The sequence below is a fragment of the Mobula hypostoma genome, chromosome 2, assembly GCF_963921235.1.
Source record: "Mobula hypostoma chromosome 2, sMobHyp1.1, whole genome shotgun sequence".
NCBI lineage: Eukaryota > Metazoa > Chordata > Chondrichthyes > Myliobatiformes > Myliobatidae > Mobula > Mobula hypostoma.
Genome location: NC_086098.1, coordinates 168558026 through 168583839, shown reverse-complemented (window position 1 = coordinate 168583839; position 25814 = coordinate 168558026). Strand labels below are relative to the sequence as shown.

Here is a 25814-nt window from a genome sequence, read left to right as displayed (position 1 = left end):
GAGAGCAGAGTTGATGGTGGAGGAAGGGAAGCCCCTTTCTTTAAAAAAGGAGGACATCTCCCTCGTCCTGGAATGAAAAGCCTCATCCTGAGAGCAGATACGGCAGAGACGGAGGAATTGCGAGAAGGGGATGGAATCTTTGCAAGAGACAGGGTGAGAAGAGGAATAGTCCAGATAGCTGTGAAACTCCGTAGGCTTATAGTAGACATCAGTAGATAAGCTGTCTCCAGAGATAGAGACAGAAAGATCTAGAAAGGGGAGGGAGGTGTCGGAATGGACCAGGTAAACTTGAGGGCAGGGTGAAAGTAGGAGGCAAAGTTAATGAAGTGAACGAGCTCAGCATGCGTGCAGGAAGCTGTTATTTTGCATTGTTATTTACTTTCGCAATTTTGCACTGTACCGCTGCGGCCAAATAACAATTCTCACCCATCTGAATCAGGGGCAATGAACCGGATGGATTGAATTGTGTTGGGCCGGAGAGAGCAAACTGCTCCACCTGCTGGCGGAACGGGTCAGGCGCGGCGCTGTCGATAGGCGGCCTGCAGCTCCCTCTAGTGGGGATCGTGGGCTCTACTGCCTCCGCCCGGGGTTTCTCGCCTTCTCTCTCTCTCTCCATTTCCCATCGTCCCAACCTCAAATACAGCAGAGAAGCTCCAAGATGGCGCAAGCAATTTTCGAGGCGTTGGCAGGTAGTAAAATGCAACGTTTCACCCACTTTCCCACAGTTTAATCCCCGCTCCCGACTTGCGCGTTGTTGCATTTGGGGCCTCGTCCTGTGCATGCAACAGCGTTGTCCTTTCATTGCTAAAGTCTGGCGATGAGCAAATGTCTGTAAACTATTGTTCTGCAATCTTTCCATTTCGTTCTCACCCGGTGCAGATGTAAGTGTTGGGTTTCTCGTTGATCCTACTCCTGTCTGGGAAGGGGGCGGTGTCTTTGGCTTTCCCGGGGGGAGAAGCTCCGGAACAGCGGCTTCTGAGCAATACGAGAGGCGGAAGATGGCAGGAGGCTCGGGGGGTTGTTGGAAAAGCCGGAGAGGGTTTAAAAGGCCGAGAAGTCCCAGCTCTCTTGTACGCTGGGACTTCGCTGCATTAATGCAAAAAAATAAATACAGATAAGGTGCACAGGCCTGTCTGAGAGTACAGGTCTATACAGGTGAGGACTGCGAGCTGTTACAACGGTGCGGTAGCCTTAATTTGCTCTCTGCAATTTTGGGGATTGATCGTAGAGGTTAATTTAATGAGATTGGAAATGTAACTGCAGTAGTTTGGTCGGGACGGGGTCAGAGAAACATTCTTGTATGGGGGTCTGCAGGGAGCTGACACTGACGGAAGGAAATGGTTTCTGTAAGTGTCCCTCAAACCTGGTTGATCGCTCTTGGCGTGTAAATGGGGCACTTCTGACGAGTTCCGTCGTCTGAATTATAAATCTCAGACAAGCTGTTAATGGGGTTTAGTGAACACAGCCGGTGTTGCCCCCACGGTTATATCTTGGCCGGCCTGTACTCTGCCTCCTGACTACATTGTCTGAAAGACAACGTCAGCAGAGATGTTCCAGTCAGCAGTTTCTAGCTGACCGCCCTCCTCTCCCTAACACCCGGTACCTGAGGGGCGAACCTCGTTCAATATTGGAACTGTTGGTCCTGGGTCCCGTCACAGAACTAGCCCTGGTGTCATTGTTAGACCCCGAGATCTCACTTCGACCCCGTTCCTCTCGTGGCACAGACCGATAGAGGAGTTGGTACAGTGCACGGTTCCCCGAAGGTGCTCTGCCAGCTGGCCTTCATCTGTCAGCAAGCTGTGGACAGGAAAACAGAACATCACAGCTCAGAATTAGAATCAGGTTTAATATCAAACAAGAGAAAATCTGCAGATGCTGGAAATCCAAGTAACTAACACACACACACACACACACACACACACACACACACACACACACACACACACACACACACACACACACGTCGCTGGAGGAATTCAGCAGGCCAGGCACTTCGGCAGGACTGGAGAGAAAAGATGAGGAGTAGATTTAACACCTAGGGGAGGGGAGAAAGGTGATAGGTGAAACCAGGAGGGGGAGGAATGAAGTAAAGAGCTGGGAAGTTGATTGGTGAAAGAAATACAGGGCTGGAGAAGGGAGAGTCTGATAGGAGAGGACAGAAGGCCATGGAAGGAGGAAATGGGGGGAGGAGCACCAGAGGGAGGCGATGGGCAGACAAGGAGATAAGGTGAGAGACAAAAGGGAATGGGGCAGGGGTACCAGAAGTTTGAGAAATCGATGTTCATACCACCAGGTTGAAAGCTACCCAAATGGTGTTATTCCTCCAACCTGAGTGTGGCCTCATTGACATATCAGAATGGGAATGGGAAGTGGAATTAAAGTGGGTGACCACTGGGAGATCCCGCTTCTTCTGGCGGAGGGGTAGGTACTCAGCGAAATGGTCTCCTAATCTACATCGGGTCTCACTGATATACAGGAGGCCACACTGGGAGCACCAAACACAGTACATGACCCCAACAGACTCACAGGTGAAGTGTCGCCTCACCTAGAAGGACTGTTTGAGGCCGTGAATGGTAGTGAGGGAGGAGGTGTAGGGGCAGGTGTAGCACTTGTTCTGCTTGCAAGGATAAGTGCCAGGAGGGAGATCAGTGGGGAGGGATGAATGGACAAGGGAGTCACGTAGGGAGCGATCCCTGCAGGAGGGGAAGGGAGGGAAAGAAAGATGTGCTTGGTGGCTGGATCCTGTTGGAGATGGCCTGCCCATCTCCTCCTGCTGGTGTTCCTCCCCCCTTTTCTTTCTTCCATGACTTTCTGTCTTCTCCAATCAGATTCTCCCAATATCCCTTTTTTCACCAATCGACTTCCCAGCTCTTTACTTCACCCCTCCCCCCCAGTCTCAGCTATCACCCTGTGTTTCTCTCTCCCCTCCCCACCTTGTAAATCTACTCCTCATCCTTTTTTTGTCTCAGCATGAAACGTCGACTGTACTTTTTTCCATTGATGCTGCCTGGCCTGCTGAGTTCCTCCAGCATTTGGTGTGTGTTGTCCAGGTTTAATATCATAGAAACATAGAAAATAGGTGCAGGAGTAGGCCATTCGGCCCTTCGAGCCTGCACCGCCATTTATTATGATCATGGCTGATCATCCAACTCAGAACCCAGCCTTCCCTCCATACCCCCTGACCCCTGTAGCCACAAGGGCCACATCTAACTCCCTCTTAAACATAGCCAATGAACTGGCCTCAACAGTTTGCTGTGGCAGAGAATTCCACAGATTCACCACTCTCTGTGTGAAGAAGTTTTTCCTAATCTCGGTCCTAAAAGGCTTCCCCTCTATCCTCAAACTGTGACCCCTTGTTCTGGACCTCCCCAACATCGGGAACAATCTTCCCGCATCTAGCCTGTCCAATCCCTTTAGGATCTTATACGTTTCAATCAGATCCCCCCTCAATCTTCTAAATTCCAACGAGTACAAGCCCAGTTCATCCAGTCTTTCTTCATATGAAAGACCTGCCATCCCAGGAATCAATCTGGTGAACCTTCTTTATACTCCCTCTATGGCAAAGATGTCTTTCCTCAGATTAGGAGACCAAAACTGCACACAATACTCCAGGTGTGGTCTCACCAAGGCCTTGTACAACTGCATTAGTACCTCCCTGCTCCTGTACTCGAATCCTCTCGCTATAAATGCCAGCATACCGTTCGCCTTTTTCACCGCCTGCTGTACCTGCATGCCCACTTTCAATGACTGGTGTATAATGACACCCAGGTCTCGTTGCACCTCCCCTTTTCCTAATCGGCCACCATTCAGATAATAATCTGTTTTCCTATTTTTGCCACCAAAGTGGATAACTTCACATTTATCCACATTAAATTGCATCTGCCATGAGTTTGCCCACTCACCCAACCTATCCAAGTCACCCTGCATCCTCTTAGCATCCTCCTCACTGCTAACACTGCCACCCAGCTTCGTGTCATCCGCAAACTTGGAGATGCTGCATTTAATTCCCTCATCCAAGTCATTAATATATATTGTAAACAACTGGGGTCCCAGCACTGAGCCTTGCGGTACCCCACTAGTCACCGCCTGCCATTCTGAAAAGGTCCCGTTTATTCCCACTCTTTGCTTCCTGTCTGCTAACCAATTCTCCACCCACACCAATACCTTACCCCCAATACCGTGTGCTTTAAGTTTGCACACTAATCTCCTGTGTGGGACCTTGTCAAAAGCCTTTTGAAAATCCAAATATACCACATCCACTGGTTCTCCCCTATCCACTCTACTAGTTACATCCTCAAAAAATTCTATGAGATTCGTCAGACATGATTTTCCTTTCACAAATCCATGCTGACTTTGTCCGATCATTTCACCGCTTTCCAAATGTGCTGTTATCACATCCTTGATAACTGACTCCAGCAGTTTCCCCACCACCGACGTTAGGCTAACCGGCCTATAATTCCCCGGTTTCTCTCTCCCTCCTTTTTTAAAAAGTGGGGTTACATTAGCCACCCTCCAATCCTCAGGAACTAGTCCAGAATCTAACGAGTTTTGAAAAATTATCACTAATGCATCCACTATTTCTTGGGCTACTTCCTTAAGCACTCTAGGATGCAGACCATCTGGCCCTGGGGATTTATCTGCCTTCAATCCCTTCAATTTACCTAACACCACTTCCCTACTAACATGTATTTCACTCAGTTCCTCCATCTCACTGGACCCTCTGTCCCTTACTATTTCTGGAAGATTATTTATGTCCTCCTTAGTGAAGACAGAACCAAAGTAATTATTCAATTGGTCTGCCATGTCCTTGCTCCCCATAATCAATTCACCTGTTTCTGTCTGCAGGGGACCTACATTTGTCTTTATCAGTCTTTTCCTTTTTACATATCTATAAAAGCTTTTACAGTCCGTTTTTATGTTCTCTGCCAGTTTTCTCTCATAATCTTTTTCCCCCTTCCTAATTAAGCCCTTTGTCCTCCTCTGCTGAACTCTGAATTTCTCCCAGTCCTCAGGTGAGCCACTTTCTCTGGCTAATTTGTATGCTACTTCTTTGGAATTGATACTATCCCTAATTTCTCTTGTCAGCCACGGGTGCACTACCTTCCTTGATTTATTCTTTGCCAAACTGGGATGAACAATTGTTGTAGTTCATCCATGCAACCTTTAAATGCTTGCCATTGCATATCCACCGTCAATCCTTTAAGTGTCATTTGCCAGTCTATCTTAGCTAATTCACGTCTCATACCTTCAAAGTTACCCCTCTTTAAGTTCAGAACCTTTGTTTCTGAATTAACTATGTCACTCTCCATGTTAATGAAGAATTCCACCATATTATGGTCACTCTTACCCAAGGGGCCTCTCACGACAAGATCGCTAATTAACCCTTCCTCATTGCTCAAAACCCAGTCCAGAATAGCCTGCTCTCTAGTTGGTTCCTCGACATGTTGGTTCAAAAAACCATCCCGCATACATTCCAAGAAATCCTCTTCCTCAGCACCTTTACCAATTTGGTTCACCCAGTCTACATGTAGATTGAAGTCACCCATTATAACTGCTGTTCCTTTATTGCACACATTTCTAATTTCCTGTTTAATACCATCTCCGACCTCACTACTACTGTTAGGTGGCCTGTACACAACTCCCACCAGCGTCTTCTGCCCCTTAGTGTTACGCAGCTCTACCCATATCGATTCCACATCTTCCCGACTTATGTCCTTCCTTTCTATTGCGTTAATCTCTTTTTTAACCAGCAACGCCACCCCACCTCCCCTTCCTTCATGTCTATCCCTCCTGAATATTGAATATCCCTGAACGTTGAGCTCCCATCCCTGGTCACCCTGGAGCCATGTCTCTGTGATCCCAACTATATCATAATCATTAATAACAATCTGCACTTTCAATTCATCCACCTTATTACGAATGCTCCTTGCATTGACACATAAAGCCTTCAGGCGCTCTTTTACAACTCTCTTAGCCCTTTTTAATGCTTGCCCTGGATTTGTCGGCCTGCCACTTTTACTTTTCTCCTTTGTACTTTTTGCTTCTACGCTCACTTTACACCCCTCTGTCTCTCTGCACTGGTTCCCATCCCTCTGTTGTGAACTAACCTCCTCACGCCTAGCCTCTTTAATTTGATTCCCACCCCCCAACCATTCTAGTTTAAAGTCACCTCAGTAGCCCCCGCTAATCTCCCTGCCAGGATATTGGTCCCCCTAGGATTTAAGTGTAACCCGTCCTTTTTGTACAGGTCACGCCTGCACCAATAGAGGTCCCAATGATCCAAAAACTTGAATCCCTGCCCCCTGCTCCAATCCCTCAGCCACGCATTTATCCTCCACCTCATCGCATTCCTACTCTCACTGTCGCGTGGCACAGGCAGTAATCCCGAGATTACTACCTTTGCGGTCCTTTTTCTCAACTCCCTTCCTAGCTCCCTATATTCTCCTTTCAGGACCTCATCCCTTTTCCTACCTATGTCATTGGTACCTATATGTACCACGACCTCTGGCTCCTCACCCTCCCACTTCAGGATATCTTGGACACGATCAGAAATATCCCGGACCCTGGCACCAGGGAGGCAAACTACCATCCGGGTCTCTGGACTGAGTCCACAGAATCGCCTATCTGACCCCCTTACTATCGAGTCCCCTATCACAACTGCCCTCCTCTTCCTTGCCCTACCCTTCTGAGCTACAGGGCCAGACTCTGTGCCGGAGGCACGGCCACTGTCGCTTCCCCCGGGTAAGCTGTCCCCCCCAACAGTACTCAAACAGGAGTACCTGTTGTTAAGGGGCACAGCTACCGGGGTACTCCCTATAACCTGACTTTTCCCCTTCCCCCTCCTAACCGTGACCCACCTGTCTGCCTCCCGTGGCCCCGGCGTGACCACCTGCCTGCAACTCCTCTCTATCACCTCCTCACTCTCCCTGACCAGACGAAGGTCATCGAGCTGCTGTTCCAGTTCCGTAACGCGGTCCCTTAGGAGCTGCATCTCGATGCACTTGGCGCAGAGGGACGTCCGGGAGGCTTGGAGACTCGCTGGCATATGTCATGAAATTTGCTTTGTAGTACAAAGCAATACATACTAATGAATGATAAATTGTAACAAGTATATATAAAAATTCAATTAAAGTAGTAGTGCAAAAAGAGAGGAAAAAATACCGAGATTGGGTTCATGGTCCATTCAGAAATCAGATGGCGGAGGGGAAGAAGCTGTTCCTAAAATGTGAGTGTGTGCCTTCAGGCTCCTCTACCTCCTCCCTGATGGTAGCGATGAGAAGAGGGCATGTCCTGGGTACTGGGGGTCCTTTATGATGGATGCCACCTTTCTGAGGCATCGCCTTCTGAGAATGAGAATCAGCTTTAATATCAACAGCATATGTCATGAACTTTGTTGAATTTGGGGCAGTGGTACAATACGCAGTAATAAAGCAAAGACCTGTGAATTACAGCAAGTGTGTGTATATGGATGTATGTTAAATTTGTTACGTGTAATAAGTAGTGCAAACGTCTTTTAAAAACTTTTGAAGGTGTCCTGGATGCTGGGGAGACTAGTGTCCATGATGGAGCTGGCTGAGTTTACAACTTCCTGCAGCTTTTATCCATCCTGTGCAGTGGCCCCTCCTTACCCACGGTGATGCGGCCAGTTAGAATGCTCTCCACGGTACATCTGTAGAAATGTGTGAGTGTCTTTGACATACCAACTCTCAAACTCCTAATGAAATACTGCTGCTCTCATGCCTGCTTCGTAATTGCATCAATATGCTGGCCCCTGGGTGGACCTTCAGAGATGTTGACGTCCAAGAACTTGAAATTGCTCATCCTTTCAGTGCTGACCGCTGGATGAGGCCTGTTGTGTGTTCTTTAGACTTCCCCTTCCTCAAGTCCACTATCAATTCCTTGGTCTTACTGACGTTGAATGCAAGATTGTTGCTGCAGCACCACTCAACCAGCTGATCTGTCTTGCTCCTGTACCTCCTTGTTACCATCAGAAATTCTGCCAACATTAGTTGTGTTGTTGGCAAATGTATAGATGGCACTTGAGCTGTGCGTGGCAGAGGTGTAGAGAGAGTAGAGCAGTGGCAGATGGGTGTACAGAGGTCCAGGTCTCGGAGCTTGAGGGTAACAGGCTCTTCGGGGCACGATGTTGTGCTGACTTTTTAACCTGCTCCAAGATCAATCGAAGTCTACGTACCCTCCATTTTTCATCTGTGTACCTGTCTGACAGTTTCTCAAACTTGTATGGATGTGTGGTGGAAAGTGTGCTGACTGGCTGCATTGCGGCCTGGTATGGGAACACCAAAGCCTTTGAGTGGAAATCCTACAAAAGGTAGTGGGTTTGGCCCAGTACATCCCGGGTAAAACTTTTCCAACCACTGAGCACATCTACATGAAACGTTGCTGTAGAAAAGCAGCATCCATCATCAAAGACCCTCACCACCCAGACCGTGCTCTTTTCTCACTGCTGCTAACAGGTAGAAGGTACAAGAGTCTCAGGACTTGCACCATCAGGTTCAGGAACAGTTACTGCCCCTCAACCGTTAAGCCCTTGAACAAAAGGGGATAACTACGCTCATCAAAGGACTCTTTTATATTGTGATTTCATGCTGCTTATTTATTGCTATTTATTTATATTTGCATTTGCACAGTCTGTTTGCAGTTCCTGATGTTTACAGGTTACAGTTACCGTAAGCTGAGCATACAGCAGAAAAAGAATCTCTGGGATGTGGGTGGTGATATGTGTATCCTCTGATAATAAATTTTATTTTGGACTTTGTCCCTGTTGTATCTGTCTCTACTACCACCCCTGGCTGTGCGTCCTCACCCACCACACCCTGTGCAAAGAACTTCTGACACACCCCCCCCCCCCCGAAACCTTAAAATGATGTCCCTTGTATCAGCCATTTCAGCCCTGGAAGACAGTCTAGACCATTCTATCTATGCCTCTTCTCATCTTGTACACCTCTTACCCTCTTTCATTCCAAAGAGAAAAGCCCTCACTTGCTCAGCCTATGCTCATGAGACGTGCTGTCTAATCGAGACACCATCCTGGTAAATCTCCTCTGCACCCTTCCTATAATGAGGTGACTAGAACTGCACACATGTGTCCAACCGGAGTTTTATAGAGCTGCTCTTGAACTCGGACCCCCTGACTAATGAGTTGGGGTATTGTGTGGCAGTTGTACACAATTATTTGTAGAAATATTAGTTCATGTGTTGTTTGTGAGTTATCTGTACTGTGTTGTGCACCTTGGTCTAGAACAGAGGTTCCCAACCTTTTTTATGCCAGGAACCAATACGGACCCCAGCTTGGGAACACCTCCTATAGACATTGTTTTGTTTGGGCGGTATACCCGTATATGGTTGACTAACAACAAACTTTATCTTCAACTAAAGAATCCGAATTGTGTTTACTATCACTGGGAAATATGGGGAAATTTGTTGTTTTGTGGCAGCAGTACAGTGCAATACATAATAATAAAATCTGTAAATTACAGTGAATTAAAATTGAATGACCTTGAATTAAGTAGCTCAGAAAGAGAGTAAAAAAAGGAGACACAATACTGAGGTAGTTGATTGTCCATTCAGAAAGCTGAGGGCAGAGGGGAAGTGGCTGTTCCTAAAGCATTAACAATATTTAAAAGAGGCTTGTGCAGGGACACAGTTTGGAAAGGTTTACAACAGGGGTTCCCAACCTGCGGTCTACAGACCACTTGCTTAATGGTATTTGTCCATGGTTGGGAATGCCTGGGTTAGCGGGATTTGGGCCAAACATTGGCAAATGCAGCTGACTTAGATATGGAAATCTTGGTGAGCATGGTTCGTCCCATTGGGCCAAAGGCCTGTTTCTTGCCTCTGTAATTTTGCTAAAACCGTCACCCTACCTGTTGTTCCGTAGGACGTGCCTGATCCAGCACCCACCTACGGACTTAATTTAAACTTGAGTTCATGCAGATCACTGTCTCTGCTCTTTCCCCCTTTCAACCCCTGCCCATGGCCCCAGACCTGTTGCTCCTTTGGCTTTCAAATTCCCGTCCTTGTTTCCTGATCCCAATGGGGAAAGTCAACCGTCCCTCCTCCAGCCATGCAGCCTGCGAGATCTCCACGTCTGATTTCCAGCCAGTCCAAACTTCCATCACTACTCCAGAGGCTGTGCCTTCAAAACTGAATTCAAAATTTCCACCATAATCCCCCCGCATCCATTCCCAGAGGTACAACGGATCCGGAGGCTGGAATCGTATTCAAACTGTCACTAGTTAACCTAAGACCATAAGACAAAGGAGCAGAAGTAGGCCATTCGGCCCATCGAGTCTGCTCTGCCATTTTATCATGAGCTGATCCATTTTATCCTATTTAGTCCCACTGCCCCGCCTTCTCACCATAACCTTTGATGCCCTGGCTACTCAGATACCTATCAATCTCTGCCTTAAATACGCCCAATGACTTGGCCTCCACTGCTGCCCATGGCAACAAATTCCATAGATTCACCACCCTCCGACTAAAAAAATTTTTTCGCAGTTCTGTTCTGAAAGGGCGCCCTTCAATCCTGAAGTCATGCCCTCTCGTACTAGACTCCCCCATCATGGGAAACAACTTTGTCACATCCACTCTGTCCATGCCTTTTAACATTCGAAATGTTTCTATGAGGTCTCCCCTCATTCTTCTAAACTCCAAGGAATACAGTCCAAGAGTGGACAAACGTTCCTCATATGTTAACCCTCTCATTCCCGGAATCATTCTAGTGAATCTTCTCTGTACCCTCTCCAACGTCAGCACATCCTTTCTTAAATAAGGAGACCAAAACTGCCCACAGTACTCCAAGTGAGGTCTCACCAGCGCCTTATAGAGCCTCAACATCACATCCCTGCTCCTCTACTCTATTCCTCTAGAAATGAATGACAACATTGCATTTGCCTTCTTCACTACCGACTCAACCTGGAGGTTAACTTTAAGGGTATCCTGTACGAGGACTCCCAAGTCCCGTTGCATCTCAGAACTTTGAATTCTTTTCCCATTTAAATAATAGTCTGCCCATTTATTTTTTCTGCCAAAGTGCATAACCATACACTTTCCAACATTGTACTTCATTTGCCACTTCTTTGCCCATTCTTCCAATCTATCCAAGTCTCTCTGCAGACTCTCCGTTTCCTCAGCACTACCGGCCCCTCCACCTATCTTCGTATCGTCAGCAAACTTAGCCACAAAGCCATCTGTTCCATAATCCAAATCGTTGATGTACAATGTAAAAAGAAGCGGCCTCAACACTGATCCCTGTGGAACACCACTGGTAACCGGCAGCCAACCAGAATAGGATCCCTTTATTCCCACTCTCTGTTTCCTGCCAATCAGCCAACGCTGTATCCACGTATGTAACTTTCCCGTAATTCCATGGGCTCTTAGCTTGTTAAGCAGCCTCATGTGTGGCACCTTGTCAAAGACCTTCTGAAAATCCATATATACAACATCCACTGCATCTCCCTTGTCTAGCCTACTGGTAATTTCCTCAAAAAATTGTAATAGGTTTGTCAGGCAGGATTTTCCTTTAAGGAATCCATGCTGGGTTCTGCCTATCTTGTCATATGCCTCCAGGTACTCTGTAACCTCATCCTTGACAATCGACTCCAACAACTTCCCAACCACCGACGTCAAGCTAGCAGGTCTATAATTTCCTTTTTGCTTCCTTGCCCCCTTTTTAAATAGCGGAGTGACATTTGCAATCTTCCAGTCTTCCGGAACCATGCCAGAATCTATCGACTTTTGAAAGGTCATCGCTAATGCCTCCGCAATCTCCACAGCTACTTCCTTCAGAACACGAGGGTGCATTCCATCTGGTCCAGGAGATTTATCTACCCTTCGACTATTCAGCTTCCTGAGTACTTTCTCTGTCGTAATTGTGACTGCGCACACTTCTCTTCCCTGCCACCCTTGAGTGTCCGGTATCCTGCTGTCTTCCTCAGTGAAGACTGATGCAAAATACTTGTTCAGTTCCTCTGCCATCTCCTCATCTCCCATTACAATTTCTCCAGTATCATTTTCTATCGGTCCTATATCTACTCTCACCTGTCTTTTACTCTTATATATACTTGAAAAAGCTTTTAGTATCCTCTTTGATATTATTTGCTAGTTTCCTTTCATAGTTAATCTTTTCTCTCTTAATGACCTTCTTGGTTTCCTTTTGTAAGGTTTTACAGACTTCCCAATCCTCTGTCTTCCCACTAATTTTTGCTTCCTTGTATGCCCTCTCCTTTGCTTTAACTTTGGCTTTGACTTCTCTTGTCAACCACGGTTGCATGCTTTTTCCACTCGAAAATTTCTTCTTTTTTGGAATATAACTGTCTTGCACATTCCTCATTTCTCACATAAACTCCAGCCACTGCTGCTCTGCCGTCTTTCCCGCCGGTGTCTCTTTCCAGTCAACTTTGGCCAGTTCCTCTCTCATGCCACTGTAGTTTCCTTTACTCCACTTAAACACCGACACATCAGATTTCGGCTTCTCTTTTTCTAATTTCACAGTGAACTCAATCGTGTTGTGATCACTGTCTCCTAAGGGTTCCTTCACCTCAATCTCTCCAATCACCTCCAGTTCATTACACAATACCCAATCCAGTACAGCCGATCCCCTAGTGGACTCAACAACAAGCTGTTCTAAAAAGCCATCTCGCAGACATTCTGCAGATTCTCTCTCTTGAGATCCAGTGCCGATCTGATTTTTCCAATCTACTCGCATGTTAAAATCCCCCACAATTATCATAACACTGCCCTTCTGACAAGCCTTTTCTATTTCCAGTTGTAATTTGTAGTCCACATCCCTGCAGCTGTTTGGAGGCCTATAAATAACTGCCATCAGCGTCCTTTTACCCCTGCTATTCCTTAGCTCAACCCATAAAGATTCTGCACCTTCCGATCCTATATCACTCTTTCTAATGATTTAATATCATTTCTTACCAATAAAGCCACGCCTCCCCCTCTGCCTACCTTCCTATCCTTCTGATACACCGTGTATCCTTGGACGTTCAGCTCCCAGAGACATGCATCCTTTAGCCAGGTCTCAGTGATGGCCACAATATCATACCTGGCAATCTGTAGCTGTACAACAAGATCATCCACCTTATTTCTTATGCTGCGTGCATTTAAGTATAAAACCTTAAGACCAGTATTTGATACTTTTTGCTTTGATTTCACTGTAACTTTATTGCACTGCAACTCATCCCAATGGCTACACATTTGCCCCATCACCTGCCTGTCTTTCCTGACATCTTTACTGCTCACTATCTTAGATTTATTTCTGTTTTCCCCTTCCTCCGCTCTATCATTCCGGTTCCCATCCCCCTGCCAAATTAGTTTAAACCCTCCCTAACAGCTCTATTAAACTTTCCCACCAGGATATTGGTCCCCTTCGGGTTCAGGTGTAACCTGTCCTTTTTGAACAGGTCATACTTCCCCCAGAAGAGATGCCAATTATCCAAGAATCTGAAGCCCTGCCCCCTACACCAGTCTCTCAGCCAGGCATTCATCTTCCTGATCCGACTACTCTTGCCCTCGCTAGCTTGTGGCACAGGTAGCAATCCCGAGATTACTACCCTGGAGGTCCGGCTTCTCAGCTTCTTTCCTAACTCCCAGAAATCTCTCTTCAGGACCTCCTCCTTTGTCCTGTCTATGTCAATGGTACCAACATGTACCAAGACAACTGGCTGCTCACCCTCCCCCTTTAGAATATTCAGGACTCGATCCGAGACATCCCGTACCCTGGCACCTGGGAGGCAACGCACCACGTGGGTATCTCTATCAGGCTCACAGAATCTCCTGTCTGTTCCCCTGACTATGGAATCCCCCACGACTACCGCATTTCTCTTCACCCTCCTTCTCTCCTGCACAACAGCGCCAGGCTCAGTGCCAGAGACCCGATCACCGTAGGCGTCCCCCGTCAGGTCATCCCCCTCAACAGCATCCAGAACAAGATATTTGTTGCTGAAGGGGACAGCCACAGGTGTGCTCTCCACTATCCGGGCATTTCCCTTCCCTCTCTTGACAGTGACCCAGTGTTCTGACTCCTGTAAGCTCCTGTCCATATCTTACAACCTGTTCCATATCTTACAATATTTAATATTAATGCACTTTAGTTTGTTATTTATGTGTGATTTATCTGTAGATTTTATCCATAACTTCACAAGTTATCATGGGTTATGTGTGCTACTGTGCTTTACGCCCTGGTTTGGAAAACGTCTCATTTCTATGCGTTATATTTCTTGTTACATACATTTACATAGTTAAATGCCAATAAACTTGACTTGAATGTGGAGCAAGAAACGATCTGGTGGCAGAACTCAATGGGTCGAGCAGCATCTGCGGGTCGGGGGGCAAGTGGACAGGTGAAAGGTCTTGGTCCGAATCGTCGACTCTCCGTTTCCCTCCGCAGAAGCTGCCTGACCCTTCGAGTTCCCTTAGAAACCCCCTTCCCCTCAGGCCGGGATTTACATTGTCAGTGACGGAGCCAGTTTATATGATGCCTTTGAAGTACTTCAGGATGAAAAAAGTTGGAGATATTTGTGATACGGTGCGGTTAGCGGTTCAAGTGACGCCATTACAGCTCAGGAGGGGGTGAGAGCTTACAGATATTTGTGATACGGTTAAAGGTTCGAGTGACATGATTACAGCTTGGGGGGGTGAAAGTTTACAGATATTTGTTATACGGTTAACGGTTTGAGTGACACGATTACAGCTCGGGGGGTGAGAGCTTACAGATATTTGTGATACGGTTAAAGGTTCGAGTGACATGATTACAGCAAGGGAGGGTGAGAGTTTACAGATATTTGTGATACGGTTAATGGTTCGAGTGACACAATTACAGCTCGGGGGGTGAGAGTTTACAGATATTTGTGATACCGTTAACGGTTCGAGTGACACGATTACAGCTCGGGGGGGGGTGAGAGTTTACAGATATTTGTGATATGGTTAATGGTTCGAGTGACACGATTACAGCTCGGGGGGGTGAGAGTTTATAGATATTTGTTATACAGTTAACGGTTAGGGAGACACAATTACAGCTCGGGGGGTGAGAGTTTACAGATATTTGTTATACGGTTAATGGTTAGAGTGACATGATTACAGCTCGGGGGGGTGAGAGTTTACAGATATTTGTTATACGGTTAACGGTTTGAGTGACACGATTACAGCTCGGGAGGGTGAGAGTTTATAGATATTTGATATACGGTTAACGGTTAGGGAGACACAATTACAGCTCTAGGGGGGTGTGAGAGTTTACAGATATTTGTGATACAGTCAACGGTTTGAGTGACACGACTACAGCTCGGGTGGGGTAAAAGTTTACAGATATTTGTTATATGTTTAACGTTTCGAGTGACACGATTACAGCTCGGGGGTTGAGAGTTTACAGATATTTGTGATATGGTTAATGGTTAGAGTGACACGATTACAGCTCGGGGGGGTGAGAGTTTACAGATATTTGTGATATGGTCAACGGTTCGAGTGACACGATTAAAGCTCGGGGGGGTGAGAGTTTACAGATATTTGTGATACGGTTAACGGTTTGAGTGACATGGTTACAGCTCGGGGGGGTGAAAGTTTACAGATATTTGTTATACGGTAAATGTTTCGAGTGACATGATTGCAGCTCGGGGGGGTGAGAGTTTACAGATATTTGTGATATGGTCAACGGTTCGAGTGACACGATTACAGCTCGGGGGGGTGAGAGTTTACAGATATTTGTGATACGGTCAACGGTTCGAGTGACACGATTACAGCTCGGGGGGGTGAGAGTTTACAGATATTTGTGATACGGTCAACGGTTCGAGTGACACGATTACAGCTCGGTGGGGTGAGAGTTTATAGATATTTGTGATACGGTTAACGGTTTGAGTGACATGGTTACAGCTCGGGGGGGTGAAAGTTTACAGATATTTGTTATATGGTTAATGTTTCGAGTGACATGATTGCAGCTCGGGGGTGTGAGAGTTTACAGATATTTGTGATACGGTTAACGGTTAGGGAGACACAATTACAGCTCTAGGGGGGTGTGAGAGTTTACAGATATTTGTTATACGGTTAACGGTTTGAGTGACACGATTACAGCTCGGGAGGGTGAGAGTTTACAGATATTTGTTATACGGTTAACGGTTAGGGAGACACAATTACAGCTCTAGGGAGGTGTGAGAGTTTACAGATATTTGTGATACAGTCAACGGTTTGAGTGACACGATTACAGCTCGGGTGGGGTGAAAGTTTACAGATATTTGTTATATGTTTAACGTTTCGAGTGACATGATTACAGCTCGGAGGTTGAGAGTTTACAGATATTTGTGATATGGTTAATGGTTAGAGTGACACGATTACAGCTCGGTGGGGTGAGAGTTTACAGATATTTGTGATATGGTTAATGGTTAGAGTGACACGATTACAGCTCGGGGGGTGAGAGTTTACAGATATTTGTGATATGGTCAACGGTTCGAGTGACACAATTACAGCTCGGGGGGGTGAGAGTTTATAGATATTTGTGATACGGTTAACGGTTTGAGTGACATGGTTACAGCTCGGGGGGGTGAAAGTTTACAGATATTTGTTATACGGTTAATGTTTCGAGTGACATGATTGCAGCTCGGGGGTGTGAGAGTTTACAGATATTTGTGATACGGTTAATGGTTCGAGTGACACAATTACAGCTCGGTGGGGTGAGAGTTTACAGATATTTGTGATATGGTTAATGGTTAAAGTGACATGATTACAGCTCGGGGGGTGAGAGTTTACAGATATTTGTTATACGGTTAATGGTTCAAGGGACACGATTACAGCTCAGCGGGGTGAGAGTTTACAGATATTTGTGATACGGTTAATGGTTCGAGTGACATGATTACAGCTCGGGGGGGTGAGAGTTTACAGATATTTGTTATACGGTTAATGGTTAGAGTGACACGATTACAGCTCGGGGGGGTGAAAGTTTACAGATATTTGTGATACGGTTAATGGTTCGAGTGACACAATTACAGCTGGGGGGGGTGAGAGTTTACAGATATTTGTGATACAATTAATGGTTAGGGAGACACAATTACAGCTCGGGGGGAGTGAGAGTTAACTTTCAGCATCCTCTGTAAACAAGTTTGCACGCTGCCTCCTATATGCACGTGGGTTACTCCAGGTGCTCCTGTTTCCACCAACAGTCTGAAGCCGTACCAGGTAGGTTCATGGTTAATGTAAACTGTGCTAGCATTAAATAGGTGGGTTGTTGGGTAGTGTGGCTCACTGGAACAAAAGGGTCTGTTTTGCTATGTGTCTGTAAATCGGGGGTTCCCAATCGTTTTTTATGCCATGGACCCCTACCATTAGCCAAGGGGTTCATGGACCTCAGGTTGTGAACTCCTGCTCTAAATTAACTAAAACAAAATAAAGCTTTTCTGTACAATCCAGTCCAACCTTCTGCAGTCGAGTATCGCCCATTGGCGCAGTCGAGTATCACCCATTGGTACAGTTCCGTCCTACAGTATGGAAACAGACCCTTTTGAGCCTATCAGTACTTGGATTTCCAGAAGGCCTTTGACAAGGTGCCACACATGAGGCTGCTTAACAAGCTATGAGCCCAAGGTATTACAGGAAAGGTTCTAGCATGGATAAAGCAGTGGCTGATCGGCAGGAGACAAAGAGTGGGAATAAAGGGAGCCTTTTCTGTTTGGCTGCCAGTGACTCGTGGTGTTCCACAGGGGTCTGTGTTGGGACCGATTCTTCTTACATTAAATGTCAGTGATTTGGACAACAAAATTAATGGCTTTGTTGCAATGTTTGCAGACAATATGAAGATCATAGCAGGGGCAGATAGTTTTGAGGAAGTGGAGAGACTACCGAAGGACTTCAGTCAGATTAGGAGAATGGGCAAAGAAATGGCAGATGGAATACAGTGTTGGGAAGTGTACGGTCATGCATTTTGGTAGAAGAAATGAAAGGGTTGACTATTTTCTAAATGGAGAGAAAATACAAAGGGAGGTGCAAAGAGATTTGGGAGTCCTGTGCAGGATTCCCTAAAGGTTAGCTTGCAGGTTGAGTCTGTGGTGAGGTAGGAAAATGCAATGTTAGCATTCACTTCAAGAGGACTAGAATATAAAAGCAAGGATGTAATGCTGAAATTTTTTAAAGCCCTGGGGAGGCCTCACTTGGAGTATTATGAGCAGGTTTGGGCCTGTTATCTTAGAGAGGATGTGCTGAAACTAGAGAGGGTTCAAAGGAGGTTCATAAAAATCATTCCAGGATTAAACTGCTTATCATATGAAGAGAACCTGATAGCTCTGGGCCTGTATTCACTAGAATTCAGAAGAATGAGGGATAACCTCATTGAACCTATCAAATGGTGAAAGGCCTTGGTAGAGTGGATGTGGAGAGGATGTTTCCTATGGTGGGAGAGTGGAAGACCTGAGTACACAGCGTCAGATTAGAAGAGGGATGCCCTTTTAGAACAGAAATTAGGAGGAATTTCTTTAACCAGAGAGTGGCAAATTTGTGGAATTCTTTGCCACAGGCAGCTGTGGAGGCCAAGTCTTTATGTATATTTAAGGCAAAGGTTCATAGATTCTTGACAAGTCAGGGCATGAAGGGATACGGGAGAAGGCAGGAGATTGGGGCTGAGAGGGAAATGGATCAGCCATGGTGAAATGGCAGAGTAGACTATCTTATGGTCTCATGGTCTTAACACCCATCTGCACTCATCCAGTTTTCTTTGCCCCACATTCCAATCACCATCACACCCATCTCACCCACCCAACAGGGGCTGTTTTTGGAGGCCGATTGAACCTCCAGCCCACAGTTCTTTTGAATGTGGAAGTGTCGTGACAACCTAGCCAGCCTCTGCCAACGTGTGCACATTCCACAGTCACACTTTATTAATCTGTGCACAAGATGAGCATCCCAGCCTCTGTCACCATACCAAACTGTTCTCCCCGTGCACAAGTGAACGAGAGTGAGCTGTCAGACTCGCCGCCGACAGTCATGTGGAGGTGTCACCAGGATCTGAACTCGGATCGCTGGATCCACAGTCCCCAGTGATAACCATTGGAGCCCGTTTTTGAATTTCGAAAATGATATTGACTGTCCCCCACCTTTTTATTCTGGCATCTTCCCCCTTCCTTCTCAATCCTGATGAAGGGTCTGGGCCTGAAACGTCGACTGCCTATCCATTTCCATCGATGCTGCCTGACATGCTGAGTCCCCTGTGTGTTACTATTGCCCTCACTGCTGTGACGATATTTACTGAATTGCAACTTGACTTTCCGTTTGCTGCCACGACTTGGAATGAGTAGTTGCAATTGACAGGCCATGGTCCTACGGCGGCTAAGGTGTTGGCTCAACAGTCTCATATTTCAGATTGAGTTATTTATCAAAATGTACAGTGAAATGTGTCGTTTGTGACAATGACCAACACAGTCTGAAGACATGCTGTGGACAGCCTGCATGTTTGTGAAGCAAAAGAATTTCAGGTTGTATATTGAATACATTTCTCTGACATTAAATGTGCCTGTTGCACCCATTGAAACCCCCAGGCGATCACAGGCTTCTTACAGACAGCAACAGGTGTCTGAACCCGGGTCGCTGTGCTAACTGCCCCCATTTAAGACCGTACAAGTTTTGTTCAAAGATCCAGCAGAGTTGTCCTGTGTCTGTAATAATGAAGTCCAGAATTGTGTTTCTGTGATTTTCAGTGATATGCCCATCCTTGCCCACAAGCCCCTCTCTCTCGCTGTGCCTTTTCAGAATTGCCTAAATGACCTCTACCAAAATACATCACCCTCATATTTCTTTACCATCAGATTTCTGAACGGTTTGTAAACACAACCTCACTATTGTACGATTTGTTTATTTATTAGTTTTATTTTGCACTGCACTGCTGCCATGAAACAACAGATTTCATGACATATCGGAGATGATAATCATTTTCTGTATTTGACACCAAACAGCTGTCATTCGAGATACTGGGACGTTTATCATCTTACTGGGTGGACTCTTAGTCATGGAGAAATACAGCACAAAATCTGGTCCTTTGGCCCATCTAGCCTATGCCAAACCATTTAAACTCTCTACTCTCATTGACCCACACCTGGACCATAGTCTTCCATACCCCTCCCATCCATGTACCCATCCAAACTTCTCCCTAGTCCCATCGACCCACACCCAGACCATAGTCCTCCATACCCCTCCCATCCATGTACCCATCCAAACTTCTCCCTGGTCCCATCAACCCACACCCAGACCATAGTCCTCCATACCCCTCCCATCCATGTACCTATCCAAACTTCTCCCTGGTCCCATCAACCCACACCCAGACCATAGTCCTCCATACCCCTCCCATCCATGTACCTATCCAAACTTCTCCCTGGTCCCATCAACCCACACCCAGACCATAGTCCTCCATACCCCTCCCATCCATGTACCCATCCAAACTTCTCCCTGGTCCCATCAACCCACACCCAGACCATAGTCCTCCATATCCCTCACATCCATGTACCTATCCAAACTTCTCCCTAGTCCCATCGACCCACACCCGGACCATAGCCTCCATATCCCTCACATCCATGTACCTATCCAAACTTCTCCCTGGTCCCATCAACCCACACCCAGACCATAGTCCTCCATACCCCTCCCATCCATGTACCTATCCAAACTTCTCCCTAGTCCCATCGACCCACACCTGGGCTATAGACCTCCATACCCCTCCCATCCATGTATGTATCCAAACTGCTCTTAAACGTTGAAATCAAGCTCACATGGCGGGTGGGGGGGTGTGGTGCGGCATGGTAGCTCAGCGGTTAGCAAAACGCTTAACAGAACCAGTGACCAGTTCAATTCCCGCTGTCGTCTGTAAGGAGTTTGCCTCTGTGTGTGCGTTGGCTGCCATGAATCTGCTGTCGTAGCAGTCTTTCTGAACACGAGAGATTCTGCAGATGCTGCAAGTCCAGAGTAACACACACAAAATGGGGTGTGTGAGAGGGAAAGGGTTTGAGGGAGGGACTAGGGAAGTCAAAGGGCCCGGTTAGACTCAATGGTACGACGGCGTGTGATCGAGTTCCCACTGGGGACGTACGGGGTGTATCGCCCACTGGGTTCCCTCCCTGGGCCCACAGCTCGTCCCTTGGACATTGAGGATTGTGGCTGTCTGGGGTGGGGGGGGAGTGGATGGTACTGCCGACAGATGCCCCCACACCCAGGTGACTGTTGTGTCCACTTCTCCGCCTCCACTAGGAATCGACAACCAGACGGTGTTGGCTGTGCAGTCACTTCTAGACAGTCAGGGAGCGGCGTCAGAGCCCGGGACCCAAGGTGTGACCACCGGTATCCAGTCTGCTCTGGGTGAGTGACGTGGGGCGGGGGGGGTTCTGGAGATTCAGTTACCCCCTCTTTCCCACCCCAACCCTACTTCCCGACACCCTCGCACCACTTAACCCAGGGTGTGACCACCGGTATCTAGTCTGCTCTGGGTGAGTGACATGGTGGGGGGGGGTGTCTGGGGATTCAGTTATGCCCCTTTCCCACCCCAACCCTACTTCCCAACACCCTCACACCACTTAACCCAGCCTTCTCCACCCCTGCCCACCAATCCCATCATGTGTACATTCCTGACCGCGCCCCCCCCCCCCGGTGATCTGTCTGACCCTGATCCTCGGAGACTGTCTCTGACCTCCTCAACCCTGTTTCCGACCCCCCACCCCCCCCACCACATATCTAAACTCCTGTGAACCCACCCCTCATGCCATGATCCCATCTCTGAATCCCCACGACCCCTGACCCTGCTCTGACACCACAAAATGTTTCTGACTTTGTGACCTCTCAGACCCCTTGACCCTCGTGAACTGTCCGATCCTCTGCGATCTGTGTGACACACCGTGACCTGCCTGAACTCTGCGACTCCATTTCGGACACCCTCGACCCCTCTCTGAACCCTCCATGACCCATCTCTGACCCCGCAGATGAGGAAGACGTCTTTCTCTGTGGAAGATGCAAGAAACAGTTCAACTCGCTGCCAACCTTCGTTTGCCACAAGCGGGACCAGTGCCCAGGGGGTGGGGGACCATCGCTGGCCTCCGTCTCGCTCGCCCCCAGCGGCCCCTACACCTCCGTCCCCACCCTCAGCACCGGACCACCCCCACCTGTCAGCCGCCAGGTAAGGGAGGGTGTTGGCATCATGGTTTGAGGGGACGATTGTGGGTGATGGTTCTCACTGAGTGGGTGGGTGTCCTCCTCAACACCTCACATCCCACCTCAACCCTCCTCCCTCGCCCTCTCCCCTCCTCCCTTGCCCTCGACCTCTCACCCTCACTGCTTCTGGTCTCCCTCTCCCCTGTGGATGGTGAGGTTTTATTTGGGCCTGGTGTCTGACCCTCTGCGATCTGTGTAACACACCGTGACCTGCCTAACCACGTGGCCAAGTGGTTAAGGCATTGGACTAGCGACCTGAAGGTTGTGAGTTCGAGCCCCAGCCGAGGGAACGTGTTGTGTCCTTGAGCAAGGCATTTAATCACACATTGTTCTGCGACAACACTGGTGCCAAGCTGTATGGGTCCTAATGCCCTTCCCTTGGACGACATTGGTGTCGTGGAGAGGGGAGACTTGCAGCATGGGCAACTGCTGGTCTTCCATACAACCTTGCCCAGGCCTGCGCCCTGGAGAGTGAAGACTTTCCAGGCGTAGATCCATGGTCTTGCAAGACTAATGGTGTTGGGTGGTGTGCAGTAAGGATGGGGTGGAGGAGGGAGCGAGATGAGGAGGATGGATGGGTGAGAGGGCGAGGTTATCTGTGAGGAGTGTGGGGGGATTATTCCAGCACGAGGCCTGGGGCGGGAGGGAGGGGGAATGTTGGGGTGGGGATTTGGAGAATCAGCCCCTTCACACTGCATCTTTGTGAGAATAATCAGATCTTTCTCGTCTACCCCTTTCTTACTGTGTGTGTTTGTGTGTGTGTCTCTCCCTCTCTCTCTGTCTCTTGCCCTCCCCGTCTCTCCACTCTCTTCACCCTCCCCCCTTCCTCTGTCTCTCCCTGTGTGTGTGTGTTTCCCCACTGTGTGTGTGTGTGTGTGTCTCTCTCTCTCTCCCCCCCATTTCTCCCCCTTTGTCTCTGCCCTCCTGACCCTCCTCTCCCTTTCCGCCCCTCACTCCCTCTCCCCGTTTTGTCTGCCTCCACCCCCTCCTCTCTTTCGCTCTCCCCTCCTGCCCCCCTCTCCCCACTGTCCTCCAGCAAGTCCCCACCTACATCACGGTGCCTCACTCGCCCCTCACACAGGCGCTTCTCCAAGGTAACGTAGTGGTGAGTGACGATGTTCTGATGTCAGCCATGTCGGCCTTCACCTCCCTGGACCAGACGCTGCCCACACAGGTAGGCTGCTGCCCCTCCTGTCATCGCACAGCCGTGAGGAGGGGTGTTGGGGGGTTGTTATCCATGGGTGGGGGGAGAAGGGAATGGCGGGGGAGCAGCATTGGGGGGGGGGTAATTTTGACCATGGATGACGAGGACGAAAGGGAAGGTATGGCAGAGTGGGTTATTGTTGGCCATGGGTGGGGAAGGGGAGTGTGGATTGGAGGGGGTTGGAGGGGGTGGAAGCAGGGTGGGAAGTAAGGAATTCTGTTTTTGATGAGTGGGTTGCTGGGGCTACCCTGAGCTCAATGGACACTGTAAAACTGTTCAGAGTTTGTGATACCTCCTCCTGGTGCTGACACTGACATCAAACGTAATCTCTCTTTATAGACAACACACACAGAATGCTGGAGGAACTCAGCAGGGTCGGCAGCATCTATAGAAAAGAGTGCAGTCCACATTTTGGGCTGAGATCCTTCATCAGAGCTGTTCATAGACAATGCATGACCTGCTGAGTTCCTCCAGCATTTTGTGTGTGTTGTTTGGATTGCCAGCATCTGCAGATTTTCTCTTGTTTGTAATTGGACTCTCGTTCTAAGTCCCAGTTTACATCCTGTTTAGCATTTGGATACATGTCACTGGTTAAATATTTAATCGTTGGGGAAAACTAAACACATTTCCACATGGAAATCTCCTTGCCCATCTAGTAAGCCACTGCAAGGAATACATTTTGGGTTGGTCAAAGTCCAATTTTGCATTAAATTCCTGTGCAAGACCTGCATGAGATACTGGTGAGGGAGGTGGTTGTCCATGTGGAGGGAGGGGAACCTCATTCCCTCCAAGACGCCGAAGGTTGGTTGTGGATATTGACGCTACACTGTGGGTGTGGGCACTTGGTTGATGGGGGAGGGGAGAGAGTAGACCATAAGATATAGAAGCAAAACGGGGCCATTTGGCCCATCGAGTCTCTTCCACCATTTCATCATGGCTGATCCATTTCCCTCTCAGCCCAATCTCCCTGCCTTCTCCCCGTATCACTTCACGCCCTGACCAATCAAGAATCTATCAACTTCTGCCTTAAATATACCCAATGGCTTACTGTATATGTTTGTTGATAATAAATTTATTTTGAACTTTTAATGTCCTTATTAATCAAAAGCCTATGAACCTCCATTTTCAACATATCCAATGACTTGGTCTCCATGGTTGCCTGTGGCAACGAAACTACAGATTCACCACTCTCTGGCTAAAGAAATTCCTTCTCATCTCTGTTCTAAATGAATGTCTGTCTATTCTGAGGCTGTCCCCTGTGGTCTCAGACTGTCCCACCATAGAAAACATTGAGACCTTTACCATTTGAGAGGTTTCAATGAGATCCCCCCTCATTCTTCTGAATTCCAGTGAGTACAGGCCCAGAGCCATCAAATGTTCCTCATTTGAAAAGCCTTTCAATCGCAGAATCATTTTTTCATGAATTAATCAGCCATGCACACTTTGAACAGTAGAATGAACCTGGGGGGGGGGGCGGGGAGGATGAGTGGTTGCACTTCCAGCCAAGGTGCGATCCCTGAGGTCCCTATTTCCTCGATCCACAGAGAACAGACACTAGGCCCCTGCTGAAAGAACAGGTTTGAGGGGACGAACCGCTGGTGGAGGGGGAATGTCTGAGGATACACCACTGGGGGAGGAATATCAGGGGTTCGGACACTTGGGGGAGTAGTTCGGGGGGGGGGACCCCAAGGAGGAAGGAAGGTCTATGGGATGGACCCCTGGTGGAGAGGAAATTTCTAGGGGATGGTCCTTGGAGTGGGGAAGAAGGTCTGGGTTGATAGCTCATGGTGGGGGGGGGGGGCAGTTGTGGAGGAATGAATCCTTGGATGTCGGGTGATAGATCAGAGGGGTAGACTACTGGTGGAGGGGGAAGATCTGGGGGATGGACACCTGGGAAGGCAGAAAATTTTAGGCATTTGGAACCCTAGAGGGGAGGTCTGCGGTAGAAGAAAGCTTTGCGGGACGAATCTATGGTGTGGGGAAGGTTGATGGACACATCCCCGCTCAGATCTAGGTGGTTGGAACCCTGGTGGCAGGGGGAGGACTGGAGTGTCGGACCTCTTCGATGGGGGGAGGTTTGGGGGACAGACATTGGTGTGGGGAAGGTCAGGTGACAATCTCGTGGACACATCCCACACGGGCCTCCCCTCCCGTCACATCTCCTAGATATCTGTCAGATGTTGGGCTTTCCTCTTGGGAACTAACCCCTGATCATCTTGTATTTCGTCCCCTGCAGAGCAGTCACAACGTGCACCCGGTCACCTCCTACATCACCCCTCCTCCACCCCCTCCTCAGCCTGCAGCCGTCTCCATGACACCCAGCTCCAGCGGCAGCTCGGCGATCCAGGTCTACAGCGCACTGCCCCCCTTGACCGGAAACTCCTCTGACGGATCTTCGCTGGCAATGCCACACTTCCAGGTAGTG

At 48.1% G+C, this 25814-nt stretch overlaps 1 protein-coding gene across 5 annotated transcripts in view; it reads left to right on the top strand.

Moving 5' to 3' along the window:
• Window positions 1-562: 562 nt before the first annotated feature.
• Window positions 563-25814, top strand: part of LOC134360008 (zinc finger protein 341-like) — a 60896-nt gene continuing 35644 nt past the window's right edge. Inside the window, exons 1-5 of one of the 5 annotated variants that reach the window (XM_063073997.1) lie at window positions 563-689; window positions 21232-21339; window positions 21957-22150; window positions 23267-23359; window positions 25626-25808. In XM_063073997.1, the coding sequence (XP_062930067.1) occupies window positions 659-689; window positions 21232-21339; window positions 21957-22150; window positions 23267-23359; window positions 25626-25808 (609 nt within the window). In that variant the 5' untranslated portion in view covers window positions 563-658. Of the gene's footprint in view, window positions 690-817; window positions 882-1027; window positions 1156-21231; window positions 21340-21956; window positions 22151-23221; window positions 23360-25625; window positions 25809-25814 lie in introns of those variants that run through there. The other 4 variants (XM_063073988.1, XM_063074006.1, XM_063074023.1 and 1 more) reach the window with 4 other exon arrangements.